Source organism: Lagenorhynchus albirostris, chromosome 19 (genome assembly GCF_949774975.1).
Source record: "Lagenorhynchus albirostris chromosome 19, mLagAlb1.1, whole genome shotgun sequence".
Classification (NCBI taxonomy): Eukaryota; Metazoa; Chordata; class Mammalia; order Artiodactyla; family Delphinidae; genus Lagenorhynchus; species Lagenorhynchus albirostris.
This window is the reverse complement of record NC_083113.1, coordinates 3701046-3718629: the sequence shown is the minus strand read 5'-3', so window position 1 is coordinate 3718629 and position 17584 is coordinate 3701046. Positions and strand designations below refer to the sequence as shown.

Genomic DNA, 17584 nt, shown 5'->3' with positions numbered 1-17584 from the left:
ATATTCTTTGTAAGGTTTTTTGCCTGGGTGACTGACACATGTGCTGACTCTCCCTTTGCAAAAAGATTGTTTTAACCTCTTGCAACCATTCTCTGTTTTCTGACCACACCACGAAAAATTTTCAAGTTGTTAACAAGGTGTGAGGGCTGGTGGAAGACCTTCTCATATTCAGAGCACTCAAAGGGTCTCTCTCCAGGGGAAGGTCAAAAGTGTTGAGAATGTTCTGAGTCAAGGTTTTTCAACAGTAACTGCGCTCAACCGGTTTCTCTTGAGAATGGAGTTGATAATGTTGAGTGAGGCAGGAGGGTAAGCTGAAACACTTCCCACACAGCTGACACTGGTAAGGCCTCTCTTGAGCATGAATTCTGTAGTGCTGAATGAGATGGGAATTCCAAATGAAGACTCTGCCACAGTCACAACACTGACAGGCTCTCTCTCCGACATGGTTACGTTTCCGCTGATATCGAATTAAATGTGTCTTGTTTCGGGGCAACGTGGGTGGAAGGGCTTTTGCTGCCTCATGGGCTTTGAGATGTTGAAAAAGATGCACATCCTGGATAAAAGCTTTGCCACACTGGAAACATTCATAGTAGTCCTCCTGACTATGAATTCTTATGCAGCCATTGATATTTGCACGCTGAGTGAAAGACTTTCCATCTTCATTGCACCCAGGGGACTTCTCACGTGAATGAGTCTTCTGATGTCTGGTGAGGTGTGCCATGAAGTAGAAGGCTTCTCCACACTGTTTACATTCAAAGGGTTTCTTCCCTGTATGGATCTGCTCGTGTCTCTCACGGGCCAACTGGGTACTAAAGCTTCTTTCACAAAATTCACGTCTGTTGTGTTTGTTCTCTTGGACGAAAGGCCTGCTGTCTACCGGCTGGGGACTGGTGCAAATTCCAGGAGGAGTGCGTTGCTGGGGATCCTTTCCTAGAAGACCCTCTGACTGTTTAGTAAGATCTAAGCGTCTCTCAAATTGATCACGGTCATGGCTTCTTTCCTGAGGAAGGGTCTTGGGGTCATTCATTTTTACCGGACTCAAAAGTTTCTCCTGTTTGACCTGGTGCAAACCCAATGGATCATCGGGAGAAGACTCTTCTGCACAGACACACCAGAAGTTACCTACGTCCAAATCCTGTCTTCCTGCCCCTGAGGATGATTTTTCTATAGGCAGGCTTTGCTCTGGAGTTAGATCCTTGGTTTCAGGTTTTTTCTCCCAATCTAAAAGCAATGTAAAAGTTCCTCTACTATTTTTACTCAGAGAGACACATCATTGTAGTAGAAACAGAAGAAAGAGACCAAACATAGCAGAACAGTTCTTAAAGAGGTTTGAGAGTTTTCTGGGAACCTAAGGAGAGAATGGGAGGATGGAAAGGACAGTAAGCAAGGAAGGGTGAGGATGAGGCAGAAAAGAGACCATCCAGGAGGACTGAACGTTGACAAAGATGCCAGAGACACAGACAGGAGAACAAGGAGGAAACCAGAGAAAGAGCTGGGATTGGGGTTTGTCTGCATCCAGACCATGCTTGGCAAATTACTACTATTCCAAGCAACTAATAGCTGTGGCAATAAAGGGATTCCACTGTCAAGTCAACGTGGGAGATATCATAGGATCCAAGTCAAGCAGCTTTCAATCCTGTAGGACTCTTCAGAACCTTTAATTGGCATCTCAAATTCCGAAGAGGGGAAATATAGTATGCAGCATTTCTCTAACTGATCTCATCATGGAACACTTTTTTTTTTTTTTTAAAGAACGCCTATTACCATAGTTCTACAGGACCATTAGGGAAACACTGGAGTAAACAGGCCAACAACCTCTTGCTCAGAATAAAGCAAAAGGATTCTAACTCTTTTCTTGGCTCCCAATCTCTAATCTTACCCCATTCCCTTCAATTCACCATTTATTAAATGTCTATTTTGAGCAAAGCATTATCCAACCAGATGGTCATAATAAGTCTGTAAAAAGGACCCCAATCAAGCTATAAATGACTACAGGAGAAGAGATGGGGGTGGGGGTTGATTCCACTTAGGAACAGGCAAAACTCAACGGAGGGGATGGCATTAGGGCTCAGTAAGCAGTGAAGTGGGTGGCAAGCTTATAAAACATCCTGAGCAAAGACACTGAACTGTGAAAATACACAGTCCTGGGGAGCCAGCAACACAGGTTTCTACTTGGAATATCTGTGAGAGATGAGGGTGGGATGTGAATTTTAGGCCAGATTGGGATGGATTTAAATGTTTTGCTAAAAGTTTGGATTTTCCTTTGAGGGTGGTAAGAAGCTGGTCAAAAGTTTGTGCTTTATAAAGGCAACCCCCTGAGTGGGGCTGGAAAAAGGTATCACGCCAAGGTTTTTTGCTTGTCTCAGTTAAAGAGGAAAGACCTGATTTCTAGCTGCCAGAGGAAAGGCATGAATGAATGCATTCATTCATGTTGGAACACTAGAGAAAAGGGAAACTGGCCTCCCTGGAGCTGCGCAGGAGAGGAACTCATGCTGCAGGAAGAGATGAGCTTCAGAGAGGAGATGAAAGAAGTACTGAGTGCATGTGATGTGGGGAAGCGGCATGAACCCCTGAGGTGAGAGCACTTACCAACCTTCGCCCTGAGCTGAGAGGGCTTTGGGGAACAGCTCCCAGGCCCCTCCTGGCTGACCGGGGTTGTCTTCCCACGATTCCTGTCTCACTACTCACCTTGACATATCATTGTACTGCTGTCTTCCTCCACTGCACGTGACTCCTCCGCTTCCAGCCTTGAGATAATGTCAGGTTTAGGGAACTGGTACCCTGTTGAAGAAGGAGACTCATAACTTGGGGGTTCTGTCCTGTACCCACAGGAACTCCCAACCTGGGTTATAAAGACGGTGAGATAATAAGGAAAATGCAAATTTAAACAGAAGAAAAATGAAGCCTGTTTCCAATGATTTTGCCACTAGGGACATATGGCAATGTCTGGAGACAATTTTGGTCATCACAGCTTACCTAGGGAGCCCAGGTTCCTATAATTTTCCAGCATCACTTCCCGGTAGAGTTTCCTCTGAGCAGCAGTAAGGTAGGTTAATTCCTCTGGACTGAAGTCCACAGCCACATCCTTGAAAGTCACCAGCCCCTAAAATACCAGACACACTCTTAAATGATTGAAATCTAGGAATTATCCCAAGGAGGGGGAAAGGTGCCTGATGAGAGGGGACTGACCATGAAGCAGATGTTCAGACCAGCAGAAACCTTCTAATCCAAGTGTTCTAATCCACTTAGATTATTTCTAGGGACTTAGAAAGATGCCTTTCTTTGTCTTATAGTCTGAGAGAAGTGAGAACATTTCTGAGATAGTTCCTGCTGCTAATTTTGACAGATTTGGGATGCAGGAGAAAAATCCTTTTAAGTCACTTTATAAAGAAAGAAAAAATGCAAATAATTAAAAGCCGAGCAGTATACCTCAACCTCAGGAATCAGAGACAGTTGGGTTTAGATTCTGGGTCTGGTTCTTTCTAACAAGCTTTATGAGAATGGATAGGTTAAGCCTCAGTGACTCATCCATAAAACACAAAGAGCTCATAAATATGAAGAGATATTCGATCTTATTAATAAATAAGAAAATACATTTCAAAATGACAAAGTATGATTTTATACCCATTCAACTGACAAAAATTAAGAAGTCTGACAATACAAAATATTGTCTTAAATGTGGACCCTTGGGGCCTCTTATAAGATGCTAAGGGAAATGTAAATTAGTAAACCACTTTGGACTCGGAAATTCTGTTCCTAGGTATATTTGCTCATGTGTACTTGGAGATAGATATGTTCATAACATCTGTCTTATAACATCCAAAATATGGAAAAGACCCAAACATTCATTTATAGTAGAAGAAATAAATATATTATGGTATAGTCATACCATGGAATAGTATTCCAGCAATACAAACTAATTAACTACAGTTACATGCAACAATTTTGGTAACCGAAGGGTGAATTTAAAAAGCAGATATTAGAAGACTACATAAGACTATGATACCCATTTTACTAATATACATCTTTTGTGTTTTTATGGAAACATTATGCAGATCAATGAACATATGACTTAAACTCGAGGGCATGTACTGGCTGCCCAGCTCCTATAGAGGGATTTATTTGGCTCACGTGTGTTTTTTTAAATTCTTTCTTCAAAATTCATATTAGCTGCCAACACCAAAAAAATTGTATATTTCAAATTATTAACTGGATTTTTGGCTTCTCTTTAAGAAAATCAGGAGATCTGGGGATCGGGACCCACGTTCTCACACGGTACCATCAGCTGAAGCCGAGTCATAGCTTCCCCTTAGATGGGGCAGGTGCCCCCCCAGTTTGTCATAATCCACCCACTTACATACGGTATTCGTTTATATTACCTCAGTAGTCCCTGTGGGCATCTTCACTTGGGATCCTTGACATGGACACTGTAAGGACAGAGGGCTACTCTCAGGAATAGATCATCTAGGACAGTGTTTCTCAACTTTTTTCCCCCCATCTCTCCCTCAAGGAGCATTTTTAGACAATTTTTTTCCTAATCGTCACCTCCCTCCCATGAATTCTTTTCTGGTTCTAAAGGAAGTGTAGCATATTAATTTCTTCTAGGTTTCAAAATGTGATTTAACAAGAACATTGAGCAAATTAAAAAAAAAACACCTCACAACAGTATCATGTCCCTGTAATAGCTGCCATTTATTTCATATATAAAAAGGAGCATAATAACAGTACAAACCACATGAGGGTGGTTTTGACTAAGCCAAAAGTGGAGATAAAATGGAATACTAAACAATGAAAAATTAATTCAAAAGATAGGAAAAGAGGAACAACGTTAAAGATATAGTATGTGGGGTGGTCATAAGTGTGACAGAGAAAAATAAAGCAGGGAAGGGGAATACAAAGGGTCAGAAGAACATTTTTTATACGAAAGCCAGGAAGAGGCTCAGTTAGGTGATGTTTATATAAAGACTTTGAGGAAATGAGGATGTGGTTTAATTAGACGGGGAATGTCTGGAAATCAGGAAGGTGAGGTCCCCATATTGGAGAACTAAATCAGAAGAAAGCCCGACTCACCTGAGATCTAGCAGATGGTATACTGTCAAACATCGTTGTGCCCTTCTTTTGTTGTTCTTCGGTGTTTCTCTTTTCTGCAAGGACAGAGTCCCGAGCAGGGAAACCTAGAAGGGAGCAGAAATGACCATGGAATTGAGTCCAGTCAGGCAGCGCCCATAGGCACAGAGAGTAGCCTGCCACCCCCACGCCATCCTGTCCTGCCACGGGACGGAGCAGCAGTCCTGGACTTCCTATGACAAGAGAAAGACCACAGAAATCATTTCTCAGCTCAATATGGCAAGTTCCAGAAAAGAGTTCTGGTTATCTTCCACCTCTAAACTCTTCCATTGCTTCTCAGTACCTTCAAAATAAAGCAGGAGTTCCTCTTTATTTATATCAGTGGTCCTAGCCTCACCGTCCATTCAGTTACCAGAGAACCTCAGTTTCCCAGTTGTAACATGAAAATGATAAGACCTCTACTTCTAAGGGTTCCTGTAAGGATTAAACATTACATATGTAAAGCACACAGCATGCATTTTTTTAAAATGGCAACTCTTATTACTAAGCTTTCCCTACATCTTTTTCACTCACTGATCTAGAATACAACCACCACCTTCCCTACAGAAACTTGAACCTTGAAGGCCTTCCTTGCCTGCAGTCTCTTTCTAAGTGTATCTTTCATTAATCTGTAATTTTTTTCTCATATCTTAGAGAGCTCTTTCCTTTCCCCTGGATTCCAGCTCCATCAAAGGCTGTGCCTTTGGCCAAGTTTAAAACCAACGTGGGACAATATCCCACATGTCCACTGGAGGCAGTGTAACACCGTGATTAAGAGCACAGACGCTGGTGCCAGCCTCCCAGCTGAATCCTGACTGCCAATTACTAACCGTAGGACCAGGGGCCAGTCATTCAACGTTTTTGTGCCTCTGTCTCCTCATTTATGGAAGGAGGGTAATACCTATTTCAAGGGCTATTAAGAGAAGTAAATGAATATTATAAAATACCTAGAATGTAGTACATTTTAAGTGTCCAACATGTTCACTATTAACATCTTCAAAATTCTTTTAAGGAATGCAGGTGCACAGGACTGATCAGAATCCTTAATTCATGATACATCAGTATTCAGCCATGCATGACCCTCATGTTTATTTCAAATTTGTTTATACTTTTAAATGTAATTAACCCATCGCACTGGTCCACACCCAAGTCTTGTTCCCTTGTCTTTCTCTCCTTGTCTCTCTCTATATATACCCAAACAATACTTTGTTTTTAGTATCAATTTTATTCAAAGGACTATTAGGAGTGAACAGCTTTCTTCTCTCATTATTGAAATGCCCTTAGTTCCAATCTAGTAACTTGAGTTTCTAAGAGACAAGTCAAATTTTAACAGAAGTTAAATTTCCAGGCCTCATATCTCCCACATTTTATGCCCTCTTTTTTTTTTTTTTTTTGGCTGTGTGGTCTTTTGTGTTGATACTGAAGTTCAGGCTTAATAAGAAATGTGGAAGGGAGGGGGAACAAAGCTGGAGGGAAGGGGTACTCCTAGAGAAATAATAAATAAGCAAAAGCCAAACCCCTAATTTCTTCCATTTCACACAAGATTAGGCAGATTAGACTGGATTATAAAATTCATTTGTTCAGTCATTCAACAAATCTTTATTAAGCTCCCTATTACATGCCAGGTATACAGCAAATGTTCAATAAATGCAAACAGCCAGTTGCTTCTTTCCTCTCTCACCTCTCTCCGCACACGCTTGGATCAAGTTTGCCCCCAGGTTTCCTGCTTCCTTGCTGCTCTTGGGCTGTTTTGACCTCACCCATGTCTGAACCTCCTCTGGCAGAGTATTCAGAAACTGCTCCAGCACCAGTTGCTCTATCATCTGCTCCTTGGTGTGGGTCTCTGCAGCCATTGCCAGCCATTGCCAGCAGAGCTCCTGGATTTGGCTCACAGCTTGGTGAGGCCCAGTCACTGACAGGTATTGAAAATGCCTAAACTTTTGGTGAGAAACTTTCAGAGCCCCTAGGTTTCTTATGCAGATGGTTTCTGGATTTTTTTCTTGATCGTGTAGATGAATGAGCTGGGGATTCCTCAAGATATCCAAAACCTGTCATGTGCAGCATCTTTACAGCTTGGCCCTTCAAAGGATGGAAATACTCTAAAAGGCAGGCTGTTTCAGAACACACTGCTGTGGAAGATGGTGTTTAGAGTTGTACCAGATGAAGAAAGGATTCAGAAACCTCAGGACCTCCAGAAATTACACGGAGAGACTCACAAATGGCTTCTACAGTTAGGACTGGACAGCAGAGGTTATTTGAAGCAAAGGAAGTTAGCTCTTTTCACACAAATGTCTAAATGAACATTCACATAGATTTGCACATCTACAGACAGGATGCTGCCTCAGTCACAGTACCAGGTCTAGAAGATCCACAGGCACAGGTTAGAAAAATTTCAGAAATGGCAGTGAAGGGAAAAGAGGCTTGAACCCCAAACCACAATGAACTGAACTAACTGATGAATCACAGAAGAATGTCACTTAAAAAAGTGAATTTGGGGCTTCCCTGGTGGCGCAGTGGTTGAGAGTCCACCTGCCGATGCAGGGGACACGGGTTTGTGCCCCGGTCCAGGAAGATCCCACATGCTGCGGAGCGGCTAGGCCCGTGAGCCATGGTTGCTGAGCCTGCGCGTCCGGAGCCTGTGCTCCGCAATGGGAGAGGCCACAACAGTGAGAGGCCCGCATACCGCAAAAAAAAAAAAAAAAAAAAAGTGAATTTAAATGAGTTAATACAGAATGAGGAAAGATCCTTACAAAACATACATCCTACAAAGAACTGGATTCATATGCAAAATATATAAAGAAATCATACAAATCAGTAAGAAAAAGGCAAACAAAACAAGAGCAAAAAGGTTAAAAGATCTGAGCAGGTACTGCACAAAAGAAGACAGCTAAATGGCTGTAAATATATGAAACAGGGCTCAACTTCATTAGTTATCAGAGAAATCTGAATTAAAACCACAATGAGATATCACTACACACCCTCCAGAATATTCAAAATGAAAAACTCAGATGATAGTTAAGCGTTTGAGAGGAGACAGAACCACAGAATGGTATATTCATAACAGTGGAATTCTAAACAGAATTGAGAATATGGATGCATCTTGCTGTTGAGTAAAAGAAATCAGGCTCAAAAAAAGGTCCACATTACATGAGTCCATTTGTACACAGGTCAAGAACAAGCAAAACAAGTCTAAGGTGTTAGAAGTCAGAAGGGTGGTAACAGTTGGGACTGAGATTCGGGGGGCAGTGGTAATGACTGGGAGGGGACAACATAAGACGTTTCTGGAAAGCTGGTAATGGTCTATTTTCTTAATCCAGGAACTCATGACATGGACACAGTGTGTTCGTTTTGTGAAAACTGAGCTATATACTAATGGTTTGTGCCTTTTTCTGTATTATATTTGACTAAAAATTTTTTAGCTGTGTTACAGTCGTGGGGAAATATCTAGGTTGTAATATTAAGTGAAAAAGCAGGAAACAAACCTGAATATAGAATGTATACTCAACCATATAAAGCACAGGAAAAAAAACTGGAAAGTAAACCAAAATACCACACCAAAGGGGTTATCTATGAGCAGTGAGACTACAAATTATTTTTACTGGTGATTTTATACTTTCTCCCTCAAAACTACTTCCTAATTTCAAATGTCCTACAATGAACCTTCTATCTTCTGTGATCAGGAAAATAAAAAATACTTTTCTTCTATAAAATTTGCACTCTATGAAATCACGAACAAAATTGCCACTTGGGGGAAACATTTCCTTTTTTCTTTTCTCCTCTCCACTAAAAAACATGCACCTGTGATTTATATGACAAGCAGTTTTTCTGTTTGAAGGCATTTTTGGTTTTCATTATTATAAATCATAATGAGTGAACACCACTGAAACTAAGTATTTGTCCACATCTCTGATATTTCCCTTCTAGGACAGATTCCTAAAAGTGAAATTACCTGGACAAAGGGTATGAACTTTTTAAAAAGTTCTTAACACAATCTGCCAAATTTTCCTCCCAAAGGCTTCCACCAATTTCTTCTTCCAATCTCAATATATAAGATTACATACCCACCCTGCACGTCAATAGGCCAGCTTCATGGGCATGTAACCAGTGCAGTCACACAGAGCCTCAGAAGGGCTCAAGCTTAATTTAATGCTCTCTTGTTGCTGTCTTGAGACTTTACATATTTTAAACAAGGGGCCCCACTTTTTCATTTTGCACTCCACCCTGCAAATTATGTAACTAGTTCTGCCAGCCAAGAACATTATCATTTCTCAAAATCTGTTGCCAATAAGACAAATTAAAGATATATTTTATTCTTTAATTTTGCATTTCCTTTGATTAATAATAGAGCTTACTACTTTTTTCAGATTTATTGGCCAATTATACATTGCTCCTATCCTTTGCCCTTTTTTCCTATTGCTGATTGGTAAAGGCTCCATATAAATAAAGGATATTCACTCTTTGACCTATTTGCTTAAAAAAAAATTCCAACCATGCCACACTTTCTCTTTAGTCTTCATAGAATTTTAATATTTCAAAGTCCAATTTATCACTACCCATTCAGAGATCAGTTAAATATTTAAATATATTTTCTTATTTCTTTAAACATTTCATTTTAATTCTTTAGCTGGAATTTAGTCTGGGATAAGGTATGAGAAGAGTATAATTTTTTCTAAAACCTTTCCCACCTACCACCAATTATTAAATTTGCTATCGCTTCCTTCTTGGGATGTATGAGGCCCCCTGAATTGAATTTCTAGGTCTGCAGCCTCCAGGGAAGGATCCTGAGAAAGGAGTAGTGGAAATGACTGTGAAATCCTGCCAGCCTGCCTCCCAAGACTAGCCAGGTCCAAAGCTAGAGCAGAGAGTCACAATCCTTTCTCCTGGCCCAAAGAGGGAAAGCAAGACCTTGAATAGTCAAGGCCCTCCAGGACACAGGTACTGAAAAGAAGCTCATGGCTCTGTCTCCTCAGAGGGCACCCTCAGCATCCCTCCTTTTCTCTCTTTTACATAAATTCTTGATTCTGCTTCCCTTAAATATTTATCTTTTGGAGCTCAGTCTTATCCTAATCCTACATCCCTTAGCATCCAACTTTTAACCACATACCTCAGTAGTTGTTGGCACATTGTTTTTCTTCCTAACATTTTTTTTACTCAAACTTTATTTTTTAACTCTTGATACCACTAAAGCCATCTGGGCAAAAGGCTCTCTGATGTCAACCAATTAATAACTTTGTTCGGTGCTTTGTAATGCTCATTGGTCTGCTCAGGTTTTCTATTTCTTGAATCCAATTTTTAAAAAATACTTTTCCAGGAAAATCATCCATTTGCTTGAAGTTGAAATATATTAACACATGATTGAGAATTTGAAATATCCTAAGTACACAACTTTATCCTGTCTATAATCAATGTTGCTTTATTCCTAGTTTGTCTTTTTTGTTAATTACTGCTATTTTTTTCATTATTGCCACTCATCCCAAGTACCTGCTACTTCCAATGCCATTATTTTTGTTTTCTCACGTATTAGTTTCACTTATCTTTATTATTTTCTTACTCCTGGTTCCTTTAGAGTTTTATCAGTTTGTTTGTGGGACTTTGGGAATCTCCTGAAACAAATGCCTAATTTATTTCATTCTTTCCTGACTATTGAAAGCTGTTAATTTTGGTTATATATCAAATTTAGGGGAAGTCACCACTCCTGTTTCGATTATTTTTAAAATAATTCATAACTGCACTTCTGATTTCTCCATTCACCAAAAAGTTCCTTAGAAGAATAATTTCATTTCCACTTTAAACATTCATTATTAAATATTTACTTGACATACGGGAAGTAAATGGTTTCTTCATTTTGGAACATTAGCCATCTACACAAAATGATGTGGAAACGTGGGTAATTAGTAGCACCTTTCTAAATTTAGCTTTTCTCGGGACTTCCCTGGTGGTGCAGTGGTTAAGAATACACCTGACAATGCAAGGGACATGGATTCCAGCCCTGGTCCGGGAAGATCCCACATGCTGCGGAGCAACTAAGCCTGTGCGCCACAACTACTGAGGCTGCGCTCCAGAGCCAACGAGCCACAACTGCTGAGCCTGTGTGCCACAACTACTGAAACCCGCGCACCTAGAGCCCATGCTCCGCAACAAAAGAAGCCACCGCAATGAGAAGCCCGCATACCGCAACCAAGAGTAGCCCCTGCTCGCCACAACTAGAGAAAGCCCACATGCAGCAACTAAGACCCAATGCAGCCAAAAATTAATTAAAAATAAATAAATAAATAAATTTAGCTTCTCTCATCTGTGAAAATAAGGAAAAAGAAGAAAGACCTTTTTTCTCATGTTGCTGTAAGGTTTAAATAAGGTGGGAGCTGAAAATCACGAGGCATACCATCCTGAAGAATCAATTTTTAAGTCTACTATTAAGAAACATGTTTTATAGTAAGACGAAAATAGATGTATTATGTAAGTTAATGCAAAAATATTATGAATTTTGAAACGAAAGAGGGCAGCAAGTAAATTTCCTGAAAGGAGAAAGGTAGTATTTATACTTTCTATCCTTTCTACCCAAATAGCCCCTTCTATCTCACCCCCACGCCCACGCCCCCGCAACCCGGTTCTCCAGGGAAGCATGTTAGAAGGTAGTGACAAAAGCAGCTAATATGTTAAACACTAAAAAAAAGCTCAAGAGTTCCTAAAAAAAAAAAGTATGAGTGATGGTAGGTTGCTTGATTTCTGAGTAGGGAAGAACTTCCAGAGAAATGGGGATGAGAGTGGAGGGAGAAGGGGGCGGAGACCAAGAGATCCCAGGTGGGCAGAGGCTGTGGTGGGAGGAGGAAGCAGGGACTGAAGGGAGCAAACAGAAGAGAGGTGCTGAGGCAAGAGAAAGGGAGCAAAGCAAGGCAAGGCAGAGTGCAGGGGCAGAGCTGAGGAGTGGGGCAAGCTAAAGAGGAAGCGCAGAAAAGAGCTGCCAGTCTGGGAAAGGAGGGGTGTGCCGGGGCACGGGCTAGGCACACAGAAAGAAGGGGCAGGACTCAGGTAAAGGAGCAGCAGAAAAGAGAGGCGGGACTGAGGAGAGAGAGGGGTCCAGAGCCAGGACAGAGGGGAAGGATACGGAGAGGAGGGTTGGGACAGAAGTGGAGGAGAAGGTGGAACAGGGCTGAGGGAGAAGGAGACATGGGGCAAGGGGAAGGAACACAGACAGGAGGGGTGGGACTGAGATGGGGGAGAGGAGCAGCAAGGAGGGGCAGGGGCCAAGGCACAGCGGACAGACACAGAGTGGGACTGAGGTAGAGCAGCAGAAGTGGGGACAGTGCTGAGGTAGAGGGAAGGTAAGGGACTGGGAGAGGAGAGGTGGAACCAGAGCAAGGGGGAAAAACAGAGAGGAAAGGTGGGACAGAGGTAGGGAGGAGCAGAATGAAGGAGTTGAGCTGAGGTAGATAAAGGGGGTGGAGCTGGGAGAGAGTTAGGGCAGAGGGGCGGGACAAAGGCAGGGCCAAGTATGAGAGCTGGGCCTTGAGGGGAGAGGTGGGGGCTTAAGGGGGCGTGGGGTCTGGATGCGGAGTGGAGGGGGCCTACGGGGGGGAGTGACTGGGGGGTCCTCAAAAGGGAGGGTGGTCCTTGAGGAGGGCAGGGGGGTGGGGCAATCCTTGAGGAGGAGGGGGGATCCTCAAGGGGAGGGAGGGTGCTCTAGCAAGGGAAGGGCCAGGGTTGGGTCCTTGAGGAGGAGGGCAGGGGTCCTGGAGGGGGAGGGCTGGGGGGTACTCGAAGGGGAGGGTGGGGGTCCTCAAGAGGGAAGGAGGGGTTCTGGGGGGAGGGCGGGGGGAGGGTCCTCAAGGGGGAAGGAGGATGTTCTGAGGGGAAGGGGGGGTCCTCGAAGGGGAGGGGTGGGCGAAGGTCTTCAAGGGGAAAGGAGGGTGTTTGGTTGCGAAGGGCGGGGGCGGGCAGACCGTCCAGGCCTGAAAGCCTTCTGGCCGAGGAGGTCGTTGGCAGGAGGCCGAGGCGTGAGGGGCAGGGAGGCCGCCGCGTCCTCCTCAGAGCCGACCACCGCCCGCGCGGCCTCCCGCCTCTTCCCCTCAGGGCCGCTATTTAGCGCCTTTCCCGTCAACTTCCCAGTGAAGGGTCCCGGCCCCCCCAGAGTCGCCTCAGGTAGGCCCGCGCCTCCACTGCCCGCGAGCCCGCTCCGTGCCCCCACGTGCCTCCCGCAGTGTGCGACCCGGGACAGCGCGCGCTCACCTTGCTAGCCCGACGCCGCCTCCGCCGCCGCCGCCTGACTGAAACGCTCGGCCTCAGACTTGGCGCCCAAACCCGCGGCGCATGCGCTATGTGCGGCCTGCTCATGCGCCTTGTGGGGCGGCCGGAGGGCTGCGCGGGAAACGCAGGCCGCTTCCGGCCGGCTCCACTGGGGGACACGCGAGAACCAGGCTGGATTGGAGGGGACGGAAGACCTTCCTGTAAATGCTTTAGTAATTTTTTCAATAGTTAACACATGGTTTAAATTTTTTTTAATTAAATAAGCAGTATGCAGTGGAAAGTCTGCTCACCGTTTGTGTGTGTGTGTGTGTGTGTGTGCCACCCACCAATTATTTTTAACACCTTTATTGGAGTATAATTGCTTTACAATGGTGTGTTAGTTTCTGCTGTATAACATAGTGAATCAGCTATGCATATACATATATCCCCATATCCTCTCCCTCTTGCATCTCACTCCCACACTCCCTATCCCACCCCTCTAGGTGGTCACCAAGCACCGAGCTGATCTCCCCGTACTATGTGGCTGCTTCCCACTAGCTATCTCTTTTACATTTGGTAGTGTATATAAGTCCGTGCCACTCTCTCACTTCATCCCAGCTTACCCGTCTCCCTGCCCGTGTCCTCAAGTCCATTCTCTATGTCTGTGTCTTTATTCCTGTCCTGCCCCTAGGTTCTTCAGAACCTTTTTTTTTTTTTTTTAGATTCCATATATATGTGTTAGCATACAGTATTTGTTTTTCTCTTTCTAACTTACTTCACTCTGTAGGATAGACCCTAGGTCCATCCACCTCACTGCAAATAACTCAATTTCGTTTCTTTTTATGGCTGAGTAATATTCCATTGTATATATGTGCCACATCTTCTTTATCCATTCATGTCGATGGACACTTAGGTTGCTTCCATGTCCTGGCTGTTGTAAATAGAGCTTCAATGAACATTGTGGTACATGACTCTCTTTGAATTATGGTTTTCTCAGGGTAAATGCCCAGTAGTGGGATTGCTGGGTCGTATGGTAGTTCTATTTGTAGTTTTTTAAGGAACCTCCATACTGTTCTCCATAGTGGCTGTATCAATTTACATTCCCACCAACAGTGCAAGAGGGTTCCCTTTTCTCCACACCCTCTCCAGCATTTATTGTTTGTAGATTTTTTGATGATGGCCATTCTGACTGGTGTGAGGTGATACCTCATTGTAGTTTTTGATTTGCATTTCTCTAATAATTAGTGATGTTGAGCATGCTTTCATGTGTTTGTTGGCAATCTGTATATCTTTTTTGGAGAAATGTCTGTTTAGGTCTTCTGCCCATTTTTGGATTGAGTTGTTTGTTATTTTGATATTGAGCTGCATGAGCTGCTTGTAAATTTTGGAGATTAATCCTTTGTCGGTTGCTTCATTTGCAAATATTTTCTCCCATTCTGAGGGTTGTCTTTTGGTCTTGTTTATGGTTTCCTTTGCTGTGCAAAAGCTTTTAAGTTTCATTAGGTCCCATTTGTTTATTTTTGTTTTTATTTCCATTTCTCTAGGAGGCGGGTCAAGAAGGATCTTGCTGTGATTTATGGCATAGACCGTTCTGCCTATGTTTTCCTCTAAGAGTTTTATAGTGTCTGGCCTTACATTTAAGTCTTTAATCCATTTTGAGTTTATTTTAGTGTGTGGTGTTCACCCACCAACTTTTTAATGTCATAAACCACATACACCCAGGTAACCAGTGCAACTATTTAAATATTTATGAATAATTATATTGAATAATTATGAAAGCATGAACGTTTTCAGCGTCCTTCCACAATTTCTTTATGTATATATAAGTAGATATATATGTATATGTATTTGTGCATTATACACACAGATGCGTCTGGTTATCATTGATATATATTATAAACGTGTATCTATACTATAATACATATTCTGTACATATATATCTGTAATACAAATAAATATATTTTAAAATATACACTATTTTAAATATAAATATAATATATATCTTATAAATAAATTTGAAATGTAAAGATATAATACAATGTATGACACTTGCACAATATGATATATACTGTAACATAAAATGTGTACTTAAGTAATATATAACACACCTATCATTATGATGATACATAGATTCACTATTAGGTATAATTATATATTTGTCCAAAAATAATACATATATTTTTATGTTTGCAAAAATACTCATGGTCTTATTTCCTCCCTTTTTTATGCAAAAGGTGGGAGACTTTGCACAGTATTCTGTGCCTTCATTTTTTACTTACCAGTATACCTTGGAGAGCTTTTCATATCAGTACAAAGAGAATTTGCCCACTGTTTCTGAACAGCTGTTTGGATTCTGCTGTATAGTTGTGACTTGATTTATTTAACCCATTCCTGACTACTGGGTGGTTAAGTTGTTTTCAGCCCTTTGCTACCAGTATTCAGTGCATAACTTTGACCTTCAGCGATTCCGAGATGTGTAAATCTGCTAGGAAGATAAATCCCCTGGAGTGGAATCGCTGAGGCAAAGTGCACATGTGTGTGTCATTTTGATAGAGATTTCTAAATTGCGTTCCATAGACACTGTTGCAGCTTAGACCCCCACCAGCCTGTGTGAGCAAACCTGCATTCTCAGTGTTATATGATGCTTTTCCAAATTTTCCAAAACCAAGGTTGAGAAACTCAAGGCAGTTCTAGTTTATGTTTCTTTTTTCATGAGCAAGGTAGAACATGTTTTCCTGTGTTTAGGAGCCATTTGTATTTAACTAAAGAATATTTATCGGGCAGGGGCTCAAGATATGCGGGGAAAGCATACTGAAACGTGCAATAATTATTTTATGCATAATGATGTTCATGGTAGTGATGATGATGATGACATAATGGTTAATATTTCTTGACACAGACCTTATACCCATCACAAAAATTAACTCAAAATGGATCACACACCTAAATGTAAAACCAAAACTTGAAAACTCCTGGAAGAAAACATAAGAGAAAAACCTATGACCTGAGATTTGGCGATGACTTTTTAGGTATACACATGCAGACTCTTGCAGGGTCAAGCCTAGTCTCACAAAGTCGGAACACACAAACTCCTGGTGGGGGGATTCCCCAAAAGTGCCCTCCTTATCTGGAAATCTACAACTCAGAGGTCATTTAAACTCTCTGAGCCTCAGTTTGTCCCTCCAGAATGAAAAGACAGTAACTTATTAAATATAAGAATCAAATATGATTAAGTACATGCGTAGTGGAGGAAAGTTTTTTCCTCTACCCTCTTATGGTCCCTGGGTGGGTCTGAAAGTTAACTAACAAAGACGATTAACAGGAGAAAAGCCTACAAGTTGTTTTAATATAACTTTTACATGACACAAGAGCCTTCCTAAGGAAATGAAGACCCAAAGAAATAGACCTGAGTATTTTATGCTAGGTTTGATAGGGCGTGGACAGTTGTGGAAGACTATAAGAGGTTAAGGAATAGGAGGTAAGTGTAATAACCTGGTGGAAACTTAGCAAGGCCTGTGTGTTAGGATTCTTCTTGGAAGCGTTCCTTTTTCTTTGGCGTTAAGGATGCTCCTTTCCTCCTGGTATAGGGAGGGCACGTCTCCCATGAGGGATTTATGACCTCTTTCAGGGAAGAAGGGGAAAGGAGAGGTGAGAGTGAATTTCCTGCTTTGGCTGTTTTCTCAAACCCCTTCAGCTTCAATATGCCAGGTGCCACGTTTAGGCGTAGGGTATCCTGAACCACATCACATGTCAAGTGACTGAAATAGTGTATGAGACCTGTACAGGCAATTTATGGGTTAGCTACAATTTTATTGTTATTAGGGGGTGAGTATCAGGAGATGGCTTCCTTCACATCCTCTCCGGGGCTTCAGATTCCCTGCATCACTGTCCCTGTCGCTGTCCCCATACCCCCTGGACCCGTGCTCCCCACCAGTCAGGAAGACAGAGCCCCCGTTGTCCCCCTCCCTGCTGGACCCAGCGTCCTGTTTTGTCCCTTCGGTCTTCTCTCCTCTAGGTGGCAGGAGGAATCCACGGGAATCAGAGTCGCCTGTGCGCTCAACTGGACCAAGAACTGCTGGCCGTCCTGGGGTGACTCCCTGGTCCTCAACGTGACTAGCCGGCGCGCCCGCCACACGGGTCCCGGGTTCCTAGGCAGCGCCCCTTGAGACCCCCAGACCCTGAACGCACTTGGCGCGCGCTCTCAGGGAGCCCCCTCCCCGAGAGCCCCCTCCCTTTCCCTCTGCAGCCCCTCAGC

The 17584-nt window shown here is 42.8% G+C and overlaps 1 protein-coding gene across 1 annotated transcript in view; it reads right to left on the bottom strand.

Annotated features, from left to right (window-relative positions):
* Positions 1-238: 238 nt before the first annotated feature.
* The window catches only part of ZIM2 (zinc finger imprinted 2), a 120698-nt gene continuing 103352 nt past the window's right edge, over positions 239-17584 (bottom strand). Inside the window, 4 exon segments of the mRNA XM_060130138.1 lie at positions 239-1095; positions 2689-2781; positions 2977-3147; positions 5073-5174. Of these exon segments, the coding sequence (XP_059986121.1) occupies positions 239-1095; positions 2689-2781; positions 2977-3147; positions 5073-5174 (1223 nt within the window).